This window comes from Physella acuta, unplaced genomic scaffold (assembly GCF_028476545.2).
Source record: "Physella acuta isolate Inbredline_101_S28 unplaced genomic scaffold, ASM2847654v3 ptg000748l, whole genome shotgun sequence".
Taxonomy (NCBI): Eukaryota; Metazoa; Mollusca; class Gastropoda; family Physidae; genus Physella; species Physella acuta.
In genome coordinates this window covers 284-18,527 of record NW_026732266.1, presented here as the reverse complement: position 1 = coordinate 18,527, position 18,244 = coordinate 284, and the positions used below count along the sequence as shown (strand labels likewise).

Here is an 18,244-nt window from a genome sequence, read left to right as displayed (position 1 = left end):
TGATGGGTACCTAACTCATGTTAGGGAAAGTAAAGGCGGCTGGGCATAGTGCTGACCACACTATCTCTTCATATGCCGAGTTCACAGAAGCAGGTGAACTCTTCTTCACTTGCTCCATGGGTCGTCAGGTTCAAAGAGGGAATTTTACTTAAAGCAGCTTACCATAAAATTTTAGTGCCATATGTACATCATTAAAGAATAAGTAGTTGTTAATACCAATGCTATGGATAGCAACAACATGCAAATTAAAACATGGCTTTTTTTTATAACTCCAAGTTCAAATTTAAAAAAAAAAACTAGAGCAGAAACTGTGTTGATGCATGGCTATGTTTCCTGCTTCATTATCTTTTACATAAAATAGAAAAATGTACAGTCTGTTCATTACCAACAAAATAATACAAATTAGTAAGAAGAAAAAAAAAAAAAGAAAATTATGTAATCATCACCAACAGTTTATTCTTTGAGAAAGCAAAAGAATAAAACTTTAAATAATCTGTTACACCCAGTGTTACATATGGTTGCAAAGAAAATTTGTACAGCCACCTAACATAAAAAAATTTCACAGGAAAGAAATTAAAGTCATCAAAAGGCGACTACAAGACATTTCTGCATTGTTTGTCATCTTACAGACTTCTTACTTTCTTGTTTTGAACTAAATTCTTTCTATACATTTTTTATATTCTAAACAAAAGTTTCTATTTAAAATAGTACACAAGGCTTATATATTTGTTCATTTTAAAATTGTCAAGTTTGTTCAATGTTAAGAGGCAGTTGAATAGAAATAGAATAAAAACAGATGATTTTAAACATACATAGAAATAGATATAAATCAATCTCAGTGGTTTAGTTTGTATAAAACAAAAAAATTCTCACGAGGGAAGCTATATTTATAAAGCAGTAAAATCTCACTGGGGTAAGAGTTACTTTTTCTGAGCAAATATAATTGAATAAAATATTAGACAAGATAATTTCAAAAAAAATATGTAGAGTATGTATTTTAATATGTAATGTGATATTATAACTGATAATAAAATATGTGCATCTCTAAATAAAGTAAGTATAAAATTATTTGTTCTTGGGGTCATCCATAAATGGCGTCACACTTTTTTGACGATTTTTATCTCCCCCCTCCCCTCCATCACACATTGTCACAAAAAGCTCTACCTCCCCCATTAAAATGACGTCACACCTCAGCCTACAACCCCCCTCAAAACTGCTGTTGAATTTCTTAAAATACTATATTTTTCCAAAATCTTGTCTGAACTCTGTCAACAGAGTATTTTAATCAATTCCTATTACAATTTATTTTTCGAAAACGCGAAATAACGGCTAAAATTTGTTTTCTAACATTGCTTTTTTATAATGCAAAAGTGTGACATCACACCATCCGAATCCCCCCCACCTTCATCACACACCATCACAAAATTCGCGGACCCCCCTCTTCCTAAGAGTGACATCATTCATGGACGACCCCCTTAAAGCAAAGTTGTTAACATACTTAAATATATACTTTACATTCTGCTTGATTTACAGCAAACAATAATAAAATAAGAATTTCGAAAAATAAAATCACTTCAGTTTACTAAATAACAATTACTGCTCTATGTGATGTTACACCTTGGTATTATTAATATCCAGATTTTTTAAAAAATATCCAGATCAGCTGAAAAACCTATACTTAAATCACCTATTTATTACCCAGAAGCATTAAGATTTTGTACAAGTATAAACAAGAACATTGAGCTCTTATCTACATTCACCCCTCCCCTAAACCCAAAAACATGACTATTTCCCTGGGTAGGGGTAGATTGATCATTTGCTTATATTGTGTAATGGTTTGTGAGTTGGTATAAGAAAATATTTAAACAGTTATTTAGATTATCTTTATAAAATAAAATTGTCTAATAAAATATAAGGAGCTGCAGGATATTTATACAAAGAGCTGCAAGCAGCTACACAGCCAGCCACCTGTTGGTGAGCATCAGCAAAATATTTGTAACTCTTTTAAAAGAAGATCCAACAAGGGAATTTATCAAATACTTGTGCTGTAACTTGCTAAACAACTACCATAAAAACATTCCAAACAGCTGGTATCATCTTTAGATAATACTTATGTTTTTATACTGTAAATTTATTACTATAATTTTTAAAATATAATACATTCTTATGAAAGCCCAAAATATAGAAACAAATATTTACAGATGTTTCCTCAAAGTCAGGAGATTCGGTAATAAAGCTACTAAATTTCTTACAACATATTCATACTTTTTAAAATTCTTGTACTTTTACAATATAATTTTGTCATCTTAAACATTGAAAAAATTGTAAAATTAATATAGTATAAATGTATAAAAAAATTACTTACATATAAAATGTATTGAGTAGTTTTGTGATAATCTCTAGAACAAAATTAATGCACAGTTTAAAAAAATACATCTTTTAAAAATATATCTTTAAAAACTTGAATTGACAACATAAAATACCTTTTGTACGTAATGTCAGCATGGGATTTTTAAAACATTTTAACACCTGTGTTGATAGAATAGCATCTCCTTGAATAAATGTCATTTTAGAAATAAAAACATTACAAAAATGTATTAATAAAAAAAAACAACTAAAGAGGATAATATATTAAACTAATGTCAGAATAGAAATAAAAACACATTTTAGTTTAATGCTAGGGTAGAATTGCAATTAATGATGGTATCCATTATAAAGATCAGATTGTTAGACTACAGTATAAAAAAGAATTAAATGTCAATATAACATGAATAAAAAGTATAATATTTTTTTCAAGTTTATGTATGTTATATTTATTTTGAAAACACCTTACATTCTTTCAAGGTACATCGTGATCTAATTTTTTTTTAAGTGAAAAAAATTAATATATAAAGATATTGTTGAACTTACTTATATTATAATTTGGTTTTTAATAGATGAGTTAAAAATATTTGTATCAAGATTTATACATCTTTATATATTAATTTCATGAAGTATGAAAATGAAGATTTTCTATACAATTAACTAACTTCTTATATATTATTATAATCATTATGAAACTGACAATTTGTTTTACAAAAAGTTTACTTTCTCTTACATTAATACTATTAATACACAACTTAACAATTTCTCTGTAAAATGAACTAGTTTCTCTTATATTAATACTATCACTATGAAACAAAAAACTTAAAATTACAGACATTTACAGACTATAAGTAAATTACACAGTGTAAAAAATAAATGCAGTGCAAGTCATCCATGACCAAATCACATTTAAATGCTACCAAATCACATTTAAATGCTACCAAATCACATTTAAATGCTACCAAATCACATTTAAATGCTACCAAATCACATTTAAATGCTACCAAATCACATTTAAATGCTATCAAATCACATTTAAATGCCATCTGGAGACATGACAATATCCCCGTGGGCTGGGATAAACAGAAGAACCCCTGTGGTTTTTACTGGCCGTAATATCATCTGGTTACTAAAATCAACTGCGAGGTACATCTTGAGGCCGAAATGAACAATCCATTTTTATCCCACCGCGTGTACCTATCCACATCCTCATCCTTGAAGTGAAAATCTGCTATGGTCTTCCCTCTGCAGCTATCTTTGTTCTGCGCATCATCAGCATTTGATCTGATCTCGGATAAATGACTATCATTTTCTTTACAGATGCATGTCCAGCTATCGTTTGACTCAGCGCCCTTAAGCCCAGGGCATGGGATGTTAAGTGTTGCGTCTTTCAAATAATCTTTGTCAGTATTTTCAGGCATGGCCTCGTCGCCAGGGATGAAGATAACGACTTTATTCTCCAAGCCTTGATAAGCGTAGATCCACACGACATTGATGAGCTCAGCGGGAGAGGCTGTCGTCAATTCTGAGCAGAGAAATTCTGTGTGGATCTTCAAGGGGTAGCCAGCTGTGTTCAACTCTTTCAACATGACGCTTTGCTTCAGATTTTTCATGTAAGATTTATATTCATCATCTGTGGTGTCCAAGTAGTGTGCCTCGTCAGGTCTGACAAAAAATATATAATGCACACATACATATACACATAAGATATATATATATATATATATATATATATATATATATATATATATATATATATATATATATATATATATATATATATATATATATATATATATATATATATATATGTGTGTGTGTGTGTGTGTATATATATATATATACACACATATATATATATATATATACATACATATATAGTTATATACACATACATACATATATACACATACACACACGGTTAAATTAATAAATGTGGGAAAGGCTCTTTCTGGGTGCAGAGGCCTGGTAAGGCGTGTTATTCGGCGGTGGTTCTAATTACATCGCGGGTTGGGGATGAGGGCAAGTTGCGCGGAAAGATGTTAAGGCTCATAATTAAAATTGATTCATGTTACAATTATGTATATTATTTCCTGATTCGCATTTGCGTGTTGCTTTGTATTTATTCTGTTCCTAAGTTGGTACATATAAAAAAAATTCACTGTGGCAAAGCACGGGTATGCAGCTATGTTTGCAAGTTCGTTTGTGTTTGAGTTAGTGTTCCTGTTTGCATTGTGTTTGTATGTTATGTGTTGCGTTGCCGTTTTCTTTTGTGCTTGGGTTTGTGTTGTATTTTTTTTTTTTTGCATATTTGATTTTGTGTTTGTTCTGTTCCGAAGTTGGTACATTTAAAAAAGATTCACCGTGGTGAAGCACGGGTATGCAGCTAGTAATAATATAAGCACAACTCACTTGTAGCAAGTCCTGGGCAAGTTGACTAGAAAAACAATATCAGAACACTTGAGAGAGCTTTTGGCAAGGTCTGGCTGTGTGTGACACATGCCAGGTTTTTCCACATTAAACTCATCCTGGAGAAGTTTGACCAGCTCCTTGCCACATTGGCTGCAAAATGAGGTTATAAATAAATAAAGTTGCCAATTTTTAACTTTTAACGTAGCTAGTTTTGTTTATCATTGGGACAAGGCAGTTAAGAGGTAGATCACATGATTGCTAACCTGAAAAGTCTCAAATTTGGGCTCATAGTCAAAGTGATGACAACCTTATAGGCAGTGATCAAAGAAAAAAACTACTTCTTTTGCCCTATGGACCATTATGTTTGTAAAGGCGTCAATTATTTTTCTAAAGATTTATGTGAAGTGAGTAAAGTTTCCCTTTCAGACATAACAATCCAGAAGGTAGATGAAGTAGAGTTCATATATTTTTTGAGCTTAGGGTATGAAGGGGTGGTGTGTTCAGCATTAAGCCCAGTCGCTTTTACTTTCCCCAATGTGAGTCAGGTACCCATTGTAACTGGGTGAACACAAGAGATGTCATACAGAGATCTGAACCTGAGATTTTCATGTTAGCAGCCCAGTGCTCTAGAACCAGACCACACTATCCCACATACAAATTATATACTGTAGGGCCAATTTATTAAAAAACGACACTTAAGTTTATCTTTACCGTGGAGAAGTTAAAGTAAAGTACCTGCAATCCAAAGGCGAAACATTCTGCTGCGAAGCATGCTGCAAATGTCTAACAGTTAACACAGTCGGGCCATCAGATGGGAGAACCTCTGAGGCACTGTCCTTACAGTAACACTCCACTCTTCTCTCATCCCAGTCTATCAGCTTTAAAACACGCTGTATTTTGGGTGGGCACCTAATGACCTGCTCAACACAAGTTCATATCTCTTAAGTTGGAGATTCACGAAAGACAATAAATAAAGAGTTTATACGTGGATTTAACGTTTGATTATAATGCAAAATAAGAAAAAACAATCTACTATCTCCCCAATTTTAATGCAACAAACTAAACATAATTTTGATGGAATACGAGGGGAAAACTTATTGCAAACAAGTTAAAAAAAACTAAACTATTTTTTTAAACATTTTACAAATAGGGCCTATATAAAAATATTTAGTTATAAACATAGTTTAATTTTTTTATATGAGAGTTGCAAATTAGCAAACAATGGTTGATTCATTTTATTTTCTTAATTTAAGGCCTAATAATATAACTCAATGTTCTACCAGAAAAGGCAAAAACAGAAAAAACACTAAAATAATGGTTAAATATTATGTGCTAGACTGAAGGACTAAAACTTTAAACATGACATATGAAGCACAGATACCTTATTGAGCAGCATCTCTTTGAATCCTTGCGGCTGTTTACCATACAACCCAGCGCACCACAAGCCACTGCCGTCAAAGCTGCGTAAGGTGTTGAAAACTTCCTCCCAGTAGGACTTGACGTAAGTCTCATCAACGATGAACAAGACGCGGCTGAAATCTTGCCCCTCGTGTGTAACTTGTTTATTTACAGACCGAACAAATTCATCTTTCTGGAACTTGTCGACATTCACTGGGATCTGGTACAGCCAACAAACAATATTTTGTTTCTAATACTTTTAAAGATACAAAACAAAAATGTTATGTATATTCTTCTTAAGGGGATGGTGTGGCCTAGTGGTAGAGAGCTAGACTGCTAACCCTTAAACTGCTAACTTACGTTAGGGAAACAAAAGCGGCTGTGCATAGTGCTGACCACACTATCCCTTCATATATAAATGCAGAGGTCAATGAATCAGATGAACTCTACTTCATCTGCCCCATGTGTCTTGGTCACAAACGGGATTAAGAAGAGATATTCTTCCTAGCAAGATCAGTTTAAACTTAGGTAGTATAACTTAAGGTGTGTTATGTGTGGGATGGCCTGGTTGTGTGGTAGGGCAATACACTACTAACCCAAAAGTCTCGAGTTCGGTTCTCTGACTCAAATCTACAAGGCATCCCTGAGTCGATTCTATCTCTGATAGGTAATTAATTCTAGTTAGGGAAAATAAAGGCAACTAACGACACCATCCCTTCTTATGCTGGGATCAATGAAAAGGGTGAACTGCCCTGTCTGAAAGGAGAACTGTACTTGTACTTTATGTATTTCAATTGACTTCGGTGAGGGGTTAAAGTATCAACAACACTCGCAGTGGAAATACTAGCTCTGCAAATAATTATTTTTAAATCACAAAAAATATTTTCAATAATCAAGTTGGTTTTTGCTTTAAGTCATATAACCCAACCCAGTGTTAACGTAATCAATGGTTATGTCTACCCAACACAGTTATCTTTGACTAACCAAGGGTTGCCACTATCTAACCATGGGTTACTACTAAGGATATACCCTACCTAACCAGACTAAACACAAGCTATCAAGGGATTACTACTTAGGGTAGACCCTAACTAACCATGGGTTAACGCTAACTAACCAGGGATTACAACTTAGGGTAGACCCTAACTAACCATGGGTTAATGCTAACTAACCAGGGGTTTGTATAAACTAACCTCCACACAATGATTCTGGAGCTTCTCCTTTTTCTGTGCATCAGTCACCTCTGTAATTAGCTTAACGATCTGTTTTCCAATCACTCTTCCAGCAGCACCACGATACATATTGACAATGACAACATAATTCTGACTACCATCCAAAATCCATCTGGGAAGATTTAACAATGGAATCAATTATAAAAATACTTCAGATTTTAATTAATGAACCTTGTTTTAGCTAGCACAATAAAATTTTATAAAGTAAGCATAAAATTTAATATCTATGCAGAATATCTGTATTAACTTTAAGTAAAAATTCATTGAATAGTGGATTAATGAGACATTACATATAATAATTATTATGGGAAGGCAGACAATCTAAATTATAACACACAATCTCTTCCTATGTCATGGTAAAAAAAAAATCTAATCAGCATCATATTACTTATAGACTGTTAGATCTGAAAGAGTATAGCTCTAGCAATTACTAATGAATAATGTTTAAGTTAATATAAAGGACTATGCACTTATTGCTGACAGGAAAGATGCGAAATGGAAAAATGCACACAAAGAAGTGCACAAGGGTATTTTTATTTTCTTAAATCGAGCATTTATACATTTTAACAAAGAGTGACTACATGTTCATTGTAGCATAATATGAAAAATAGAAGTGTATTAATATAATGTGTTTGTGTTAGGTAATTTTTCTGTTTGCAGTTTAGCAGGGTGGTTTATCAATTTGTTATTTTGTGTTATATGAGTTAGGCGGTGATATAGAACAATGTTCTTAAAACAATTGCAAATAATCTAGAACCATATCATCTACTATCCATATGAACTAACCCTAAAACCCCAGAAAAATGGTATTTCTTAGAACTGCCGTTTAAAATTGTATTTATTCTTATTTTTGCTAAAAAATTTTGCTATACAGAATGGTTAAGTGACACTATATGCTGATACTCTTTCTTTTTTCTTAATACAAAACAAGTCGAGAAAATTGTTTTGAAAGCAGGTGAAACAACAGTTTCTTTACAATACTGTGATTCGCAAAATTTATGTAAAAATCAATTTTGTAGAACCAATATTGTGGAGTGGGGTTCCAATTTATGTTGCCTATTACAAAGGGGGGTGGTCTACAGAAATGTTATATAATTTGTTTACTTAGGCTCAGGGGGGGGGGCAGGTAAAAAATTTAAAATTTTTTGTTTCCTCACTGGTCATCAAAAGAAAATTCTTGTTGAGATAACATGACATGAATGTTTACCTTCGAGCTTTCACAGCCAAGACTACAGTTTTTCCTGAACCAGGGGGTCCACACAGGTACCCTAGCTTTTCTGTAGCTAATGAGTAATCACTCTGCTCCCCGTTGAGGACAATGGCAGAAAACTGGTTGCCCACGTGAAGAACACTCTGTCCCTTACGCCTTCCCTCAACACGCAGTTTACGTAGCTTAGAATTAGGCGCCAACTCCACAACCGAGAAGAATCCAACATAGCTGACAGAAACAATCAAAACATATTAGATCGATGGCTTAAACAGTTTTAAAAATCCATATAAAATACCTAAACTACAGTGCAAAAAAAAAAAAATAAAAAAAAATTGGGACGGAGTGGTCTAGCGGTAGAGAGCTGGACTGCTAACCCGTAAGTCTCGAGTTCAAATCCGGGTTCTAGTCAGTAGACCGTCCCTGAGTCCACCCAACTCTGATGGGTACCTAACTCACGTTAGGGAAAGTAAAGGCGGCTGGGCATAGTGCTGACCACACTATCTCTTCATATGCCGAGGTCACAGAAACAAGTGAACTCTACTTCACTTGCCCCATAGACCATCAGGTTTGAAAGGGAAACTTTTTACATTGCAAAAATTAATAATTTAATTTGATAGACTTTTATATCTACGTTACATCATTAGATTAGGATTACAGTAGTTTTTTTCTTTTCAACTCACCACCCTATAATAGATTTCATATTGTCCAAGGCCTCTTCTCTAGCTTTTACATCTTGCAAAATTGTATTCTGAAAAAACACAGCTCATTTTAACAATTCATTCAAGTTAAAAAATGTATTTTTATAATGCAACAATTTAAACTGAATTCATAAACAAACATAAGTTTTGAAAAAGCCAAGGCTTAAATAAAATAATTTGACAACAATTAGTGTTTATACCAGGCAAACTGGAATACCTACCTCTGTGAAAACATTCAGGCTCCACCAGGTTTTGAACCTCTCCAAGTTTCCTCCTGAACTTTCATCAGGCATATCTTCCTTACACAGAAATTTATATTCTTTATGCTAATCAGAGAAAAGGTATAAAAAAAACTATGATTTATTCAAAATACATTCTCAACTACTTTGTTGCTATATATACCGTCATGTCAGTTACAGACAAAGTTTATTCCTTGGATCTATTCCTCCCCCCCCCTCTAGAATACATATTATAGTATACCGATACCTATCTCCTTCAAGTTCCCTTTCAAACCTGACGGTCTATAGGGCAAGTGAAGTAAAGTTAACTTGTTTCTGTGACCTCGTCATTTGAAGAGATAGTGTGGTCAACACTATGCCCGATCGCCTTTACTTGAGTAACGTAAGTTAGATACCCATCAGAGTTGGGTGGACTCAGGGACGGTCTAATGACTTGAACCCAGATTCAAACTCAAGACTTTTGGGATAGCAGTCCAGCTCTCTACTGCTAGACCACTCCTTATCCAGGCCCCTATCCACAACATACCCCTATCTGTATTTATATCTCTAACTGACCTGGGGGTAATAGATGTAATGGGGGGGGGTGTAATGTCCTCCTCCCATTTAGCGTAGCTGATTAAAGTTTTATAAACACTATATATTTATTTAGCATCTGCCTTGCAAATGAAATGGATGATCTTACAACAAGAGGCATCTAAACAAAAAGTAAACTCAATATCCCTTGCTGCACCCAGTTTCTGGTCAACTCACCTCACTCACAAATGGGTTGGTGCCCAAGACATCAGTGACAAGACTCCTATCCAGGTTTGGAAAAGCTATGACCTCTGTGAACTTGAAGCTCTTCAAGTCCAGATGGGAGAAGATGTAGTCAAAGATCTTCCTGTCCCGCTCCAGCTGATGCTCCGCCTTCTTTATGGTGCTCTGAATGGTTTCCTTTTTGACCTTATACTCTGCCAGGTTATCTCCAGTTGCCTTGACCTTGAGAAAAAATAATTTTATAAAGCAAAAAAATTTAAAATACCAAAAGTTTTACTAACAAAAAAACATTTAAAAAAAAAATTAAAAAAAAAAAATTTAAAATACAATAAATTAAAAAAACATTATTTTTTTAAAATACATTATTTTTTTTAAAATACATTATTTTTTTAAAAATACATAGATCTCAATTTAAAAAAAAAAGAATTTTAAAAACAAAACTACTTTTAAAAACAAAAACTGCTTTTTTAAAACAGAAACTATTTTTAAAAACAAAATGGATTCAATTACAACTCACATTGAGTGAGAAAAATAATATCAACTTTACTAGATGAAAAAATCTACCTTTTCAAAATGAAATGATTCGGATGAATGAATGATAATCATTTCAGCCCCTACGCTTTATAAATTTAATAACACCAAACTACCTCAATTAAAAATCGACATGATTCAAAATACAACATACCTCCACAAAAATGACATGATTCAAAAGGATGATAATTATATCAGCCTCTCCTCTCTGTACACCACAGCCCTGCGGCAGTTTAATATCAGCTTCTGCAAGATGGTCTTTCAACTCAGACAAGTAGTTGTCATACTGGTAAGAACTGATTATAAAAAATGGGCAGACTTTTTCATCTTTCTCTTTGGTCAGGTCTAGGCTTAGATGATAGACTGCATCACCGACCCGACTATGGGCTCGATCACTTCGTTTGTCTGTTTCTTCTGAATGGGCCTTCTGTACCTCTGGGGTTCTGTCCGCAGTATCCTGTTTAGACTTTATTACAAAGTTTATTGATAAATTATGGGATGAAGTGGTCGATTGGTGGAGCATACAACTGCTAACTTAAAAGTCTTGATTTCGAATCCAAGTTCAAGTTCGTAGAACATCCCTGAGTCCACCCAGCTCTGATGGGTACCTGACTGAAATTCTGGAAAGTAAATATGGCGGGGCATAGTGCTGACTACACTATCTTTTCACATGCCAAGGTCACCTGAACAGGTGAACTCTACTTTACTTGTCTTTAAAATAATGATGTACTGATCAAAAAGTTTTTTCATTAATCCAAGGTTTAAAAAAATAGACCAAATCTTGTTTGTCTGCTACTTATATCATTTTTTGAATACTCTAAAAACTTGAAAAACTACATACTTGAACTTTATTGAAATGCACGTAAGGTACTCGATACGTTTCTTTGCCGATGCTTGGATACAATTCTTCCACATGCTTTTTAAGGTAGTCCCTAAGCAAATAGTCAGAGATGGCTTGTGATGCAGGCTTGTCAGTGTTGTCACATTCTGAAGAGCTAATAATTAGCTCGTTCAAATTTATAAGCTGGTGAAAAAGGCATGTGATGACAAATTTGCCGACTTTTAATTTAAAAAATTTAAGCGTAGGTATAGAACTATACAGCTTTTTATTCTAATAAATATGTTAGCTCAATATTATAGGCCTAATACATTTTATAACTGATAATCATGTAAAAAAAAAATTCTGTAACAAAAAAAGTGTAATTGCAAAATAGCAAATAATAAAAACAACTCAGGTCTAAATGTGTTAAACAAAAATATTTTTACCATTGGATCGTTTTCAGTATCTATTTTTTTCTTTTTTCTTGTTTTTGACCTAAAAATATTAAAAGTTATTACCACCACAAATCCACACATGTAAACTGTCAAACAATACAAAGAAGGATTACTATATAATATTACATATGAAACTATAACAAAATCAATAACAAGGTAATATAAAATTTACTTAGTATTTTGAGCCATATCCAAGCTTTGCTGCCTTCATCTCTGAGGTGACAAGCTAAACGTAGCTGCGACTGTAAAGTATGTGAGGAAACAACACAGTAGATTGTAAGGACATCATCTGGAAATAAAAATTTTACTTATACCATAACAATTTAAAAGGTTGGCATTATAGTTTACTTAACTGTACTCACTATTTAAATATTTTTGTACAATGTAATGCATACAGCTATTTGAAATTTTAAAAATTTAAGTATAAAAAATATCTGCCAGCTTGTCATTCAATTTTACTTGATTTGCACTATAAATATATGTATTAAATTACAATCTATTTAACACAGAGAAACTGTTTCTCCTTAGAAATTATTTGTCTCTTTCTCAAAGGTATAAAATATAAAAGGGGAATTGATTTCATTTTAGGCCGATTCTAGTCGGAATAAGATACGCATGCGATACGCATGCGCAATGGAGAGAAACTACGACTTAGCGGCGATGTTTTCGATGGTACTGCGCATGCGTGTGTTTACAACCGCAGAACCCTAATACCAACCCTAATCCTATCCTTAACCCTATCCCTAATCCTATCCCTAACCCTAACCCTAGCCCTAGCCCTAATCCTAACCCTAGCCCTAACCCTAGCCCTAACCCTAACCCTATCCCTAATCCTACCCCTAACCCTTATTCTAGCCCTAACCCTAGCCATAGGTCACTGCGCATGCGCAGAACTATCTTTTGCCGAAAAATCTTATTCCGAGTAGACACTTCGTTCATTTTAATGTAACTTTCATAATCATTGCAATTACCAACTCACCCCACCCCACCACTTAAAAGCATAAGATGAGATTAATGTTTTTATAACCTCACTCCCACTCATTTTCAATTGTCATTCATTTTAATATCATTTTATGCCTTTAAGTTATAAAGTATAAAGCTTTTAAAACTGTATTTAATACTCTAGATTAAGATTAGCATTAGATCTAGATAGATTTTAGAATTTAGATCTAGATTTATTCTGTAGTGTATAGTTTATATATTATATACTATACTTTTACTATTATACTATTATCATTATCTATTCTATATCCCATAGATCTAGATCTATAATTTGAGTATAATCATACTATAATAATGCTATAGTATAGTGCAGCTATAGGCCATAGGCCTATCTATATCTAAATTAATTATAGTATTAAATAATATTACTATTAGGCCTAGGTACATAATAATATATTATATATGCATATGGCCTAGACGCCTAGAACTACACTAGATCTAGATTTTTTGTACAGATTAATTAAAATTAAAGGCTACGAAACTGCGAAGTCTTCGACATCCACATCCAACTCGCATCACTGTTTCATTTTTGAATAAAACAATATCACAGTTCAGTAGCTACGACGACACATTGCACCGTACTTATTATTACATACCCTAAGCAGCGGCTAAATAGAGAAACAACCGCTATCCATCCAGATAGACAATAAACTCAGCACAGGCTCACAGTATCGCGGCCAAGTTTTCTTCATCGTAACATTAGGCCTAACACACTGTCTTCTCCATCTTAGCAAAATGTACGCTGATTGGCTCGTTTGTTGTCACAGTAAACTGTTAATGAGTCATGATGCAGACGATAAGAACAGTGGCTCTCAAACTAGACGTCTAGATCTAATTTTAAAAAAAAATAAACATGTTGAAAACCTTTAGGTAGGCCCTAATCATAGTAAATTATTTAATATTAGAAAAAACAATAAAAATGAACAGTAGCACTAGCATCTAATGTGAATCAAAAATGAGGGGAGTGGGAGGAAAATGATGTATACTTGTACACAACAGTGGGTGATTAATTGAAAACATTCCATACCACCTTATAAAAAGGCCGTCTAAGTGTAAACAAATCGACCCACCTTCTAGCATCACAAAGCAAAGGCCACGTCTTTAAACCCACTGACCCAATTTTGAAAAACTCACACCCTCACTAAAACCACTATAGTGTTTACACATACAGAATGAACCCGAACTAACGTTGATTTTTTTTAATAAGGAGGGTACCATGTGTGTAGTTAAGTTTTAAAAAGTTGTTCTGATAATTAATATTATAATGAATAATGCCAACACTTAAGGACCAGACTACTATTAGTGCGGATGAGGCAGAGTTCGCCTGGTTTTGTGACTTATGCCTGATAATGTTGAACTTCATAGCAAATTAAATACAATATTCTATAAAATTAACTTATTGTGAATTTTTTTTTAACAGCACTGATTGCTAATGTTATAGCACACAGCCTTTCAGTGGCGTCGCAATGTCGGGTGTCTCCCGGGGCGGCACTTCGTGGTGTCACCCCCCCCCCTACTCCAAGAAACAAAGTATATATATATATATATATATATATATATATATATATATATATATATATATATATATATATATATATATATATATATATATATATAATACAGTTGGATTTAGCATTGTTTTATCTATAGTTGGCGCGTGTTTACGTCATGGTGTCACAATCGATTTGTACTATTCAACTGTAATGGAACTGGCAAAAAAGCATTTTTCTTCTGAACATTTTGCAATTTTTTGCCTTGATGTCACCCCCCTAAATGGTGTCACCCGGTGCGACCCGCACCCCACCCCGCCCTAGCTACGCCTCTGCAGCCTATTAATATAATATATAATTTAGAGGAAGCGGAGAGGAATTGGAAAAGATGTTAACAGTTATGGAATAAGATGGGTTATTTGGAAATTATACACGTTTTTTTTTTTAAATTGCACTATTACTTATAGTGACTTACAGAAAAAGAATGCAATAATCAGATAAGGTTGTTATGAACAGAAAAAAAAATTAAACAGAAAAACGGTGCTATAAATATGGGAATCAGAGTTTCATCCAGGCATCTCTTAGAAAAAATTCTACCGCCCCCCCCCCCCCGAACAAAATGAAATTTATATAATTTATATAGAAAATATATACTTTTAACAGTGCCCCCCCCCCCCCCCCCGAAGAAAGTGCCCCCCCCCCCCCGGAGAAAAAAGTCTGGAAGAAACACTGATGGGAATATTCCTATGGGCAGAACAGGAGGTCGTTTAAACAGAAGAAAAAAAAAAGTTCTATTGACAAAAAAAGTCCTTTGAGCTTGGTAGACGATGAAAGAAACGGGACAGCGTGACCTAGCGGTAGAGAGCTAGCCCGAAAGTCTCGAGTTCGAATCCGGGTTCGTCAGTAGAACGTCACTGAGTCCACTCAGCTCTGATGGGTACCTAACTCGTGTTAGGGAAAACAAAAGCGGCAGGGCATAGTGCTGAGCACACTATCCTTTCATATGCCGAGGTATCTGAAACAGATGTACTCTACTTCATCTGCCCCATGTGTCTTAGGCACGAACGTGAAAAGATGAAAAAGAAAATACTGGTGTAAACAGAAACTGATACTATAAACAGAGTATACAGGATTTTATGTCAAGGATGTTGTTTTATGTGCATGTGACTTTTTATTTCTTCGGAAAACTGTATTCCAATTTTGTTGGTCAGATTGTACAGCAATCTTTTACAAAGATCCGGTTCATTACGATAAATAGACCGTACCTAAAACTTCCTGATTCCCAAAAAAAAAATAAAAATAAAAAAAAATAAAATAAAAAAAAAAAATTAAAAAAAAAAAAAAAATTAAAAAAAAAAAAAGCTCCAGGACAATTTGTGTATGTGCGTGCGTGCGTTTATTTGTGGGTATGTATGAATGCGTGCGTGTTATAGGGCGCACATCCCCACATGTCGGCCTCTTACGTAGGCCTGCTAGTTTGACTGCCTAATTTCAACGTGTAGTGCCTACTGCGTATAGTGAAACTAGTAGTGAAACTATAGTAGGAATTGTTGACTACTCCATAGTTGAGATAGTTAAAAAAATGTACTCAATGTTATAGGTTAGGCCAACTGGCCAGACAGGACACCGATTAAACGGTGGACTTTATCAGGACGTGATTAGGGTGTTATCACTCGGGAAATCCCTGTCTCCGGTGATAGCCTGCCCCAATTGTGTCGGTGTAAACAACGAGGTGTGTGTTGGTTGCCATGGCAGCGAGTAGACAACATCCCGCTTTGCGTTGTCACGGTTACGCGTGTTGGGGTTGTTGTAGTAACGTGTAAACAACAACCTAATGATGTTTTTGAGTTTTCTGTTGAAGGTTCATTTCGCTACATCATTCCATATGGCCTACGCTGTTCAGAGGCGTAGCGAGGGGGGGGGGGTACATTTGTACCCGGGCGCCGACCCTAGTGGGTGTCAATATGGGTTGAAAAAAAAAAGTAAAAGCTCATTTTAGCTGCCGTTTTGCATTATAAATATAAAAAAATATATGGGGGGGGGGGGGGGGGCTAATTGAAAGTTTGTCCACGGGAGGGGGGGGGGGGCAAATTGAAAGTTTGTCCCCGGGCACCGAGAAGGGTCGCTACGCCTCTCACGCTGTTCGCTTGGCAGTAATCTGTTATGATACAGCGATTATGTTACGATTACACGTTCTACCGATCTTGAGGTGGTTCAGAATGCACCGTGTATGTTTACAACTACACACACGCAACATCTTGTAGTCGAAAAATGCATAAGACAATAAACAGACCCGCTCGAATCAATATCTAGAGGATTAAAAAAAAATCACGTGGCCTTTTGTGTAGCTAATAATAGCAAAAACCTCAAAACAAAGTATTAAGAGGCAGGATAACAATTGTTACCGGAGTTTTTTAAAATATATTTTTCAGATATATTACTCCAATAATTTAATAGCTATATATTATCATTTTTTTTTTATATTATTGAAAATATTTTGTTGTTTTATTGTAACCGTCCTGTTAATCCGACGACGAAAAAATGATTATGATTAATGCTTCAAAGATCTATATAGTTTGACAATATCATAACCCTAGCAGTAAGCCTAGATTTGAGAAAACAACCTCCGTTTATCGACACCGCATTCATAGCCCTAAACACCAGAAGCGACATTTTTAATAAGCCAAAGTATTGTAAGCGTCCCACGCGACATTAAGCCCCACATACTCAAACACCAGACGCAGCATTGATTTTTACTTTTACTGCAACCAACTGCCGCCTAAATATTAAACAGAAGTTCAGACTTCTAACTAGGCCTGCTACATATGCCTCACAAATCCCTGCTTATGAACTGACTACTGCGTACGTGTACACACACACAACCGCCTCGACGATAATTCATTAGTGAATGCGTACTGGTCATTAATTTATCCTGACCTAATGTCGCCATGGATGAAATGGGTTTGGGGAAGGGGACTCTGTTTCTAAAATAAGTTGATAAGATGCTTATTGCAAGTTATTGCGCCGAGTTTGAAAACAGACGGAGGAGGGTGAGAAGAAGAGAAGGGACGGTAAAACGGTACATGATTGAGTATATCAAATATAGGGGTCATCCATAAATGAAGTCACACTCGTAGGGGGGAGTCCGTAATTTTGTGAAGATGTGTGATGAGGGGGAAGGGTTCAGATGCTGCGACGTCACATTTTTGCATTATAAAAAAGCAATGTAAGAAAACCAATTGTAATAGTTTAGACAAGATTTTGGAAAAATATCGATGTTTGAAAAAAATTCAACTGCAATTTTGAGGGGGTTGTAGGTTGAGGTGTGACGTCATTTTAGGAGGGGGGGGGGGTCTGGCTTTTTGTGAGGACGTGTGACGGAGGAGAGGTGGGGGGGGGGGAGGTAAAATCGTAAAAAAAAAAAGCGTGACGTCATTTATGGATGACCCCATAGTACATGTTGATCGATTTAAAAAATAGATCATATAAATATTATGGAAAACACACTGGCGTTATCTGTGGGACCCATAACACAAGTCTGTAAAAACATCTTGAAGTGGATGGTTGACGCTGGGATTCGGACCAACAGCAGTTCAACTACCAACTTATGGGGTGGGAGGGGGGATTCTTCATTCTGCAT

General features: G+C 34.8%; 1 protein-coding gene across 1 annotated transcript; it reads right to left on the bottom strand.

Annotated features, from left to right (window-relative positions):
• Positions 1–3,214: 3,214 nt before the first annotated feature.
• On the bottom strand, positions 3,215–13,930 carry LOC131950254 (uncharacterized). The gene is made up of 14 exons (XM_059312331.1): positions 13,711–13,930; positions 12,285–12,401; positions 12,104–12,152; positions 11,679–11,861; positions 10,992–11,303; positions 10,301–10,528; positions 9,533–9,637; positions 9,294–9,361; positions 8,611–8,841; positions 7,365–7,515; positions 6,158–6,394; positions 5,512–5,693; positions 4,777–4,926; positions 3,215–4,029 (listed from the first exon to the last, which is right to left on the bottom strand). Exons 2-14 carry the CDS (start codon positions 12,299–12,301, stop codon positions 3,483–3,485), a joined length of 2,460 nt encoding a protein of 819 aa, XP_059168314.1. The 5' UTR covers positions 12,302–12,401; positions 13,711–13,930; the 3' UTR covers positions 3,215–3,482.
• Between the last annotated feature and the right edge of the window lie 4,314 nt (positions 13,931–18,244).

What these genes read in the sequence shown, in the direction of transcription:
- LOC131950254 (XM_059312331.1), bottom strand. An exon ending in TGCATTTCAATAAAGTTCAA is followed by an intron (nt 11,304 to 11,678) that starts GTATGTAGTTTT and finishes TTTGTAATAAAG; the next exon opens with TCTAAACAGGATACTGCGGA. An exon ending in ATGAAATCTATTATAGGGTG is followed by an intron (nt 8,842 to 9,293) that starts GTGAGTTGAAAA and finishes TGTTTCTGTCAG; the next exon opens with CTATGTTGGATTCTTCTCGG.